The sequence below is a fragment of the Squalius cephalus genome, assembly GCF_949319135.1.
Source record: "Squalius cephalus genome assembly, chromosome: 16".
Taxonomy (NCBI): domain Eukaryota; kingdom Metazoa; phylum Chordata; class Actinopteri; order Cypriniformes; family Leuciscidae; genus Squalius; species Squalius cephalus.
This window is the reverse complement of record NC_137137.1, coordinates 419,973-430,000: the sequence shown is the minus strand read 5'-3', so window position 1 is coordinate 430,000 and position 10,028 is coordinate 419,973. Positions and strand designations below refer to the sequence as shown.

Genomic DNA, 10,028 nt, shown 5'->3' with positions numbered 1-10,028 from the left:
TAGTGACGAAACGCGTTTGTCCGTTCAGGGCCACCGTAGAAACATGTGGATGTAAGCGGACCCGCGGTGTGTGTAGAGAGAAATGCCTCATTCTAAGCTAATAAACACACACGATTCGTTAAGGTAGATCTTTACACACCACTGAAAACACAGTTGTGTGTCTGATACTGCATTTCTGATCCTCCTAAATATCACACACTGCACCTTTATTAATATTCCACGATGCATGTATTCCCGTGAGTGAACACAGACCTTGATGTTGCCCTCGGCGGACCCGCTGATGAAGCTTCTCTCCGTGCTGTCCACCGCCAGCGCTTTCACCGGCGAGTCGTGGGCCTGGAAGCTCTGGCGCTGGATCCTCAGACTCAGATCCAGGACACTGATCCAGCCCTTCCTCCCTCCGCTGAGCAGAACCTGCTGTTTCGAGGCCAGAGCCAGGACCGTGGAGCCCGACTCGTGCACGCTGAAGGCTGAGCACACACACACACATCAGTCAGATACACTCGCTCGTACAGAAGAATCGTGTCTGAACACGCGTGTGTGACGATGCCGTACCGTGAACCAGACTGAAGGCCGGCGTGACCAGCGTATCCCACAGACACACGTTCCTGTAACGGCAGAGATCAGCAGGATTAATATTTATATAACACACCTCCTGAGATCTGCAGTTAATATTTCAATTTAACATATTCTCTGATGTCACATGACATGCAGCTAAATCTTTTTTTGATTTAACTAGATAAAAAAGTTTGTCAATAAAAACTCTGTTGGCTTGAGAAAGTCTCTAGTCGATCATTTTATCGTGTTTTCCTTGAAGAATTCCTTCATGCCTTAAAATATCTTGAATGTAACTCGACACCCTCGCCTCATTTAGTATGCATGGTTCTATGAATATGCAAATGAGCCCCGCCTCCACTCACTCAGCTCAGAGATCCACTGGTTGACGATCACACGTTGATCTGATTGGTTACAAGGTAGTTTGTGACGTCAGAAACACCAGCGATTTCAAAGCGTGTTTTTGAGACTGTCTTTGGTTCACTGCAGTTTTAAGGAGGAAATACTCAGCAATGCTGTCGACTTATGAACTTACACATGGTTTGTCTTAAAGCAGATTAAAAACACCACAATATTAAACAATATTAAAGGCTGGATCTTCACCACAGGGGACTTTAAGAACTGAGGCGGACGGAGAGATGGACTAGTAGAGCTTTCTCAAGCCAACGTTCTCATGATGTTCTCATGGACTCGAGAGGCTCTGCTCTCGCTGCTCCTCAGGTCTCAGATCAGTACCTGTTGTCTGTGGACAGGCCTGCGGTGGCGATGAGCGACGACGAGCCCACAAACACAAAGTCATTCGCCGTCTTATTGTGACACTGAAGTGTCTGGAGGAAAACAGAGGAGAATATGATGAGGAAATCAGAAAGAGCTTCATTCCCCGTCCACACACACACACACACACACACACACACACACACACACACACACACAAGCTTCCAGCGCACACATGTATAAATACAACAAGACATAAAAATTATTCAGATTATTTTTTACTAGTGTGATCAGGAAGTTCATTTATCAGTTAAATTTAACAGCTGACAGATATTCAACATAACTCATGTGTGAGACAGTCTAACAGAAGGACGGACAAAACCAGTCAAATATCCACTGAGTTCTGCTCATATTTTATTACCATTCTCTAAACTATAGCGAATAAACTGATGATGTGAGAAATGTTGAAGGTGTGTGAATAAATGTGTGTTTGACTGTATAAAGACACAAAGACAGAATAAACACATGTACAGTATGATGAATCCACAGGGTACTGCAGTGAACAGGAAGTGATGCGGTGTGATGTACCAGATAGGGTTTGTGTGTGTGTCCTGAAGTGCTGGTCTGCCAGAGGCTGAGCGCTCCATCCGCATCCACGATCCCAAACTGAAACACACACACACACACACACACAGAAGAGCTGGTTAACACACGCCGCTCTCTCGCTCGGGGTCTGCACTGGGTTTCGGGAGACGCACCTTATTGCCCTGGTAGTTGAAGCGTATTCTGGTGACCCTGGTGTTCCCGGGACTCCTGAAGCAGGTGATCTGCTGTGAGTGACCCCACTCGAACATGCGCACGCTACCGTCCTGCGCCCCCGTCAGGTCTACACACACACACACACACACACACACACACGTTGAGCATATGCTGACACATTATGGGAGTAAACAAACTACAAATGTGACCCTGGACCACAAAACATGTTAAAAACAAACAAGTCACATGGGTCAGTGTTTTTAAATTGAGATTTATACATCATCTGAAAACTTGATGTATGGTTTGTTAGGATATTTGAATTGATAGGACTATTTGAACATCTGGAATCTGAGGGTGCAAAAAAATCAAAACATTGAGAAAATCACTTTTAAAATCAATTGTGCTGCATTAACTATTAACTACTACACTAATAAATGTTTTATATATTTACGGTAGCAAATTTACTAAATATCTTCACGAAACATGATCTTTACTTAAAGGGTTAGTTCACCCAAAAATGAAAATTCTGTCAGTAATTACTCACCCTCATGTTGTTCCAACCCCGTAAGACCTTCGTTCATCTTCGGAACACAAATTAAGATATTTTTGATGAAATCTGAGCCATGTCTGAATCCTCCATAGGCTGCTATGTGACCGAAACTTGCTGGCCCAGAAAAGTTATTAAAGAGATCGTTAATATAGTCCATGTGACTCCAGTGGCTCAATCTTAAGTATATCAAGCGACGAGAATACTTTTTGTGCGCAAAAACAAACAAAAATAACGACTTTATTCCACTTTTCATTTCCTTCTCTCTGGGCCTCTAGTTGGTTCGCGTAGTGTTTTTGCGCAGCGCGTCCGTGTTACACGTCACCACGTAGGCTCACTATTGGCCGACGCCGGTCATGTGTGTGATGCGTGATGACGTACAACACAGACGCGCAGCGCAAAAACACTACGAGGCCCAGAGAGAAGGAAATGAAAAGTGGAATAAAGTCGTTATTTTTGTTTGTTTTTGCGCACAAAAAGTATTCTCGTCGCTTGATATACTTAAGATTGAGCCACTGGAGTCACATGGACTATATTAACGATCTCTTTAATAACTTTTCTGGGCCAGCAAGTTTCGGTCACATAGCAGCCTATGGAGGATTCAGACATGGCTCAGATTTCATCAAAAATATCTTAATTTGTGTTCCGAAGATGAACGAAGGTCTTACGCGGTTGGAACAATATGAGGGTGAGTAATTACTGACAGAATTTTCATTTTTGGGTGAACTAACCCTTTAATATCCTAATGATTTTTGGCATAAAAGAATAATCTATAATTTTGACCCATACATGTATGGTTGGCTATTGCCACAGATATCCCCGTGCGACTCGAGACTGGTGACGTGATCCAGGGTCGGAAATGTCTTTGGAACAAAACATGTTGAATTGCACTCATTGAAATTCAATGCAGTGCATTAACAGAGCTTACATATTAACCCCTTACACCCTGAAGACATCTGAATTATTCCACACTTAATTTCATGGTCTCATTTGATTAATAAAAAACCTTGAACAAAATGGATTTGGAGACTTGCATTACATCACTGCTGACAAAACACCTGAAAATGTAATGCATTTTCCTCCCGTCATTTTCGTTACTATTCATGCGTGACATGATGACTATTAGAATTAATCCATGAAAGGTCATAAAATCAAGTTTGTATCTGAGCAAAATGTTATGTTAATATTTCAGAGGTTATGGCATTTGGAACCTCTCAAACAAGTCTGAATAATCTGGAAATGAGAATATAGATTCTATTATATTCTATTATTCTATTATAAATTTCTAACAATGAAACTGTGTGGTAAATGCTCTCAATTGAAATATTCAAATATTAAACATACAGCCATGTTGGATTTCAGTCCCCAAAAATGGAATGCATTTCTATCCAGTTAGTGCAATTCAAGTGTTTTGTTTCGGAGACATTTGTCATGAATTCACTTCCATTCACACAGAATAACGTGAGAAGTGGAGCAGATCCCACCGGATGAAGACGAGCCGGGGACTTACAGTACGGGAGTGTGGGGTGTGATGTCATCCGTCTCACGTTGTTGATGTTTCGTTTGATGAGCTGCGTGAACACAGAAAAGAGCATGAGACGCACGGGTTTAAAGCGAGCCGCTCAGTGCCGTTACTCTCCACCAGTGTTCATTCTGGCAGCAAATTTTGTTTTAGTTATTAGTCTTTTTACTAAAATGTAATTTAGTTTTAGTCATATTTTAGTCATCTGAATTGTTTTAAGTTTAGTCATATTTAGCTTTTGTTTTAGTCTAGAAAATACAAGATTTTAGTCAACTAAAATTTGTTTTTAACAAAGTTTTTAACAAATTTTTATTTGTAGACAAAAATGTCAATAGATTTTCTTCAGTTTTTATTCGTTGACGATAACGTCAATAGATTTTCATCATAGTTTTTATTTGTTGACAAAAACGTCAATAGATTTTCGTCAGTTTTTATTTGTAGACGAAAATGTCAATAGATTTGTCATAGTTTTTATTCGTTGACGAAAATGTCAATAGATTTTCGTCAGTTTTTATTCATTGACGATAACGTCAATAGATTTTCGTAATAGCTTTTATTTGCTGACAAATGTCAATAGATTTGTCATAGTTTTTATTCGTTGACGATAACGTCAATAGATTTACGTCAGTTTTTATTTGTAGACGAAAATGTCAATAGATTTGTCAGTTTTTATTCGTTGACGATAACGTCAATAGATTTACGTCAGTTTTTATTTGTAGACGAAAATGTCAATAGATTTTCGTCATAGTTTTTATTCGTTGACGAAAATGTCAATAGATTTTCGTCAGTTTTTATTCGTTGACGATAACATCAATAGATTTTCGTAATAGCTTTTATTTGCTGACAAATGTCAATAGATTTGTCATAGTTTTTATTCGTTGCCGATAACGTCAATAGATTTTCGTCAGTTTTTATTTGAAGACGAAAATGTCAATAGATTTTCGTCATAGTTTTTATTTGTAGACGAAAATGTCAATAGATTTTCGTCAGTTTTTATTCGTTGACAAAAACGTCAATAGATTTTCGTCAGTTTTTATTCGTTGACGAAAATGTCAATAGATTTTCGTCAGTTTTTATTCGTTGACAAAAACGTCAATAGATTTTCGTCAGTTTTTATTCGTTGACGAAAATGTCAATAGATTTTCGTCAGTTTTTATTCGTTGACAAAAACGTCAATAGATTTTCGTCAGTTTTTATTCGTTGACGAAAATGTCAATAGATTTTCGTCAGTTTTTATTCGTTGACAAAACGTCAATAGATTTTCGTCAGTTTTTATTCGTTGACGATAACGTCAATAGATTTACGTCAGTTTTTATTTGTAGACGAAAATGTCAATAGATTTTCGTCATAGTTTTTATTCGTTGACGATAACGTCAATAGATTTTCGTCAGTTTTTATTCGTTGACGAAAATGTCAATAGATTTTCGTCAGTTTTTATTCGTTGACGAAAATGTCAACAGATTTTCGTCAGTTTTTATTCGTTGACGATAACGTCAATAGATTTTCGTCAGTTTTTATTCGTTGACGAAAATGTCAACAGATTTTCGTCAGTTTTTATTCGTTGACAATAACGTCAATAGATTTTCGTCATAGTTTTTATCATTCAAACCTGTTTTTTTATCGTCTCGTTTTCGTCTGTGAAAAAATGTCGTATGACAAAAATAATGCCGAAAATTATTCGTCAACGAACATGAACAGTGCTCACCACGGCGGCTCCTCTGCCGGTCTGCAGGCCGCCCAGCCAGGGCATGTTGATGGGCGTCCCGGGGCTGCTGTGTGTGTAAGGTGTGCTGCCGTGCGTGCTGATATCGTCCCGCGCGTGAACCACCAGGAAATCATCCGTCCTGCACACAACACAAGCTGAACTCACACCTGCGACCCACAACTGATCAGGACTCGCATTTATAAAACTGTGTGTAGGATCCTCACTAAAAGTGTATGTGTGCCCGAAAGCCAAAACATATTCAGACTTATAAAAGCGTGTGAACGCCAGAATTCCATATCAGAAAACCATATCTGGAGCTTACAACGCCTCGTTTTACTATATCCTCATCTGCATATCATTTACATCCACATGATCCCATGTTTAACGGTACAAGACATTAGGAAAATATGAGATACGGATGTGCATCACATTACATTGCTAACAATCATTTAGTAGTTGCCTTGTTTTTGAATTAATAAATCAAATAATATAAAATACATTTCAGAGAAAGTTTTTCTCAATCTTTTCCACTGACCAAATAGTATTTTTAATTGCTTTATATTTTTAATGGAAACAGATTGTTCATTATTTGCGTGCACATATTTCCTCAGGTCACGAGTTCTGCTGTTATCATGCGCTGAGCAAACATTAAAACACAGCATTCCTCAGGAAAAGTGTTCAAAAGCATCACATCCACTACAAATATTATTTATTAAAATATAAAAAAAAATTGTAACTTCTCTGTAATGATTTGATGTAATTTAAGTGCTTAACTCCATTAATGAGAATGGCATATTTAATCTAAATGTGTATATCAGATGTAAAACAGAGTTTAAATCATTCTTTTATGCATTTAAACTGTTATTGTGAACATGCACTGTATTTATGATTAGGACTCATAAAGAGGATTTAAAGTGGTTTTCCTTCATCAGTTCCTCAGATCATCATCGGTCTCCAGAGTGTTCGTACGCATGGATCAGAGTTTGCTTACAGATGCGCACATTTTCTCGTCAAGTGTGTTTATAAGTCACAGTAGAGGTGTACGGCTCGTTCAGGGCCTGTTTCGTGCCACGGTTATAAACGAGGCCCCTGGACACGATCACATGACTGTACTGTAACATGCGTCTCACTCTTTGAAGTATTCATTACTTCAGTGAGCTCATTATTTCTGCATTAAATTATTGCATTGTTTAAATTAATAAATGTTTTGCTAACTGTGATTTGTAGATTTCTGAAATGCATAACTTAGTCTCCTCTGATATCAGATCACTGTAAACTGTAATGTGGACTCATGCATTTTCTGTAAAGCTGCTTTGAAATGATGTGTATAGTGAAAAGCGCTGTACAAATAAATGTGAAATGAATTGAATTGAATTGAAACACACCCTTTGACCTCGGCCTCCGCCTCGTCGTCGATCCACGTGAGCACCTGAGTGGCGAGGATCGAGGACACGTCGAGCTCCTGGATGTCGTGTGTGGAGGCGATCACTAAACAGTTGCGATTGGCCTGAAGACAAAGCCAAGGCAAGTTTATTTATGAAGCATTTCACACACTGGCAATATAAAATAAAAAGCAAGGAAAATTAAAACAGAATTAAAAGGAATTAAAAGAGTAAAAAGTTGATGATCATAGATAAACTTCCTATCTGGCAAAACACCAGTGTATCTCCCAGTTTGACTCTGAGTGTCTCTTTATACTTCAGAGGTCAGAGGTCACAGAGGTCAAACCCAACAGCGGGACGTCCCGCAACTGCACCTTATTGATGGCGAACGCCGTGATGATGTCAGATTCCTTGTGGATGATGCGAGCTTTTCCTCCTGGATATCCCAGATCAGCCTCGATCTGCGGGAGAAGCCAGACAGTGACATCACTATCGCTCGTCAGACGGGAATCTCGACTATATGAATAAAAGCACATACGCTTATACATATATAATAAATAGTATTTTTTAGCTGTTGTTTTAAACTAGATGAGGTGAAATAAAGCATGCATACGAGTTCTATGAGACATCATGAGACTATACGAGACATTCTCTAGATTTGTAGTTATATATGAAACCACAATCATTCTGATGAAATGCAAATATAAATTTCTCAAATGACAACAATTGTTGTGATTATAATTTTAAGCAAAATAATCGTTAGCCTATTATCAAGGTCACCATTATGCAGCATGACGAAAATATGACTACATTTTCTTTGACTAAAACTAGACTGATGAAAACAGGGCAAGGACTAAATATGATAAAAACTCAAAAGTACATTAGACAGGACTAAGACTAAATGTAGAAATAGCTGACAAATGAACACTAGAGTGAACGGGTGCACAGCTCATCTATCACACGTTTAAAGACTCTTATAAAGGCCTTCCTGTCATGAGCTTCTGCTAGAGGAGAATAATCTGTGGAACAAGCCGATCACTAATGTTCAGTGTTCACGCTTCAAATGCAGGAACATCAGATCCTCGAGCTGCAGAATATGTGCCGTTTCACTCAGATGAACACGGAAAACACATCTAGGTCAGGACTCGATGTTCTCGTGCCATGCGTCTCACATCTGAACGCGAGTTTGCAGAGAATTGTGGGGGATCGACACTTTCTGACCAGAGGCCGGGTTGCATGATCAGCTTAGACTAGTCTTACAATTTAGTCAAAGACTGGTCATGAGTCAGATACATAACAACATAAGACTGGTCTAGTTCCAATCTGAAAAGCAAGACTGGTTAACCCGTGTTAAGCATGTTGAACTGATTTGCCTTCTTACGGGCCGAAATTCAACATGATTGTATATTTTCATTTATTGAAAACATTTCACATACAATTTCATTATTAAAAATTCTACAATAAAGGGAAATAAAATGGCCTGAAAATTGCCTGTCGAATATTACAGGTGGTGTTTTAAAGAGTCTGGAAGGTGAATTTTTAATAATGAAAATGAAACAACTGGTCAAACTAGTTTGTAAGACTTAAGCTGTGTCCCAAATGACGCACTATACACTATGCACTCTCCCATCTAGTGTTTGAGTTTTATAATGTTATTTTGAGATTTTTTTATAAGGTTATCAAGTGCATGAAGTTTTCAACTTAATCGTTTGGGTGGGGGGGTTAAATAAGTGCATAATTTCACACTAATCGCACTATTTCTATTACAAAATGCATCAATAGTGCATAAGAGTGTGAATTGGGACACACCAACAGTCTTAAGGTCTTGATGCGACGTGACATGAGGGTTGAAGGTCACGTATCCCAGCAGTGATGTTCATTTCTATCATTATTTGATGTTACTGCTCAAAGTTTAACACATTAAATTACAATAAACAGCAGTTTTAGCCAATCGCAGCACAGATACTTGTCTTTCAGCTCATGTGACCGTCAGCCAGGAGTGAAGCACTTTCACACCCGAGTGTTTGTTGTGTTTTCTCCCTGTGTTCGGTTCGGTTAGGCATGTGGGAACACTTGTGTGTGATCCGCACCAAAACCACCCGAACGAGATGTCTCGGCCCGACTGCAAACGAGCTGCGGTATTAATACGAGTGTAGTACATCATTTACCGCGGTAATGACGGATACATTCGTCTAGTGTTTGCATGTCTCGAAAGTTACAAATAAAGCCGAAATCAGCTGAGCGAACTTGTCAATCATCTTGATGGATGAGCAGAGGAAACGCTGACCAATAAGAGGACGGTTGTACTTGCATGTGACTTGCGTGAACACATGTCTGTACGCTCACTGCAAAAAATGCTTTTCTTACTTAGTATTTTTGTCTTGTTTCCAGTCCAAATATCTAAACATTCTTAAAGCAAGATCCATTTACTAAAGTAGTTAAATTAAATAAGATATTATGTCTTGTTTTCTGGGGATATAAATAAAAATGAAGTGAGTTTTTGCTTAAAACTAGCGAAATGATCTGCCAAAGGGGTGAGAAAAATAATCTTGTTTCTGTTTGAATTAACATTATTTTTCTGACCCCACTGGCAGATCATTTCGCTTGTTTTAAGCAAAACTCACTTCATTTTGATTAATTCCCCTGGGAAAACAGGACATAATATCTTATTTAATTTTACTACTTTAGTAAATGGATCTTGATTTAAGAAATGTCTGATATTTGGACTGGAAACTAGACAAAAATACTAAGAAGAGCATTTTTTGCAGTGCTTTGAAAGATCGCCTTGTGAAAACGAACCGAACCAAGAAGAAAATGCAACATTGTAACAAACTAAGTCCCTGT

At 38.7% G+C, this 10,028-nt stretch overlaps 1 protein-coding gene across 5 annotated transcripts in view; it reads right to left on the bottom strand.

The window, feature by feature from the left end:
• dmxl1 (Dmx like 1) overlaps positions 1–10,028 on the bottom strand; it is a 56,961-nt gene that overhangs the window by 1,687 nt on the left and 45,246 nt on the right. For all 5 annotated transcript variants that reach the window (XM_079896499.1, XM_079896500.1, XM_079896496.1 and 2 more), the window contains 9 exons: positions 7,559–7,645; positions 7,188–7,309; positions 5,803–5,941; positions 4,086–4,146; positions 2,028–2,155; positions 1,858–1,935; positions 1,291–1,382; positions 556–608; positions 253–470 (listed from right to left, as the gene is read on the bottom strand). In XM_079896499.1, the coding sequence (XP_079752625.1) occupies positions 253–470; positions 556–608; positions 1,291–1,382; positions 1,858–1,935; positions 2,028–2,155; positions 4,086–4,146; positions 5,803–5,941; positions 7,188–7,309; positions 7,559–7,645 (978 nt within the window). The remainder of the gene's footprint in view (positions 1–252; positions 471–555; positions 609–1,290; positions 1,383–1,857; positions 1,936–2,027; positions 2,156–4,085; positions 4,147–5,802; positions 5,942–7,187; positions 7,310–7,558; positions 7,646–10,028) is intronic.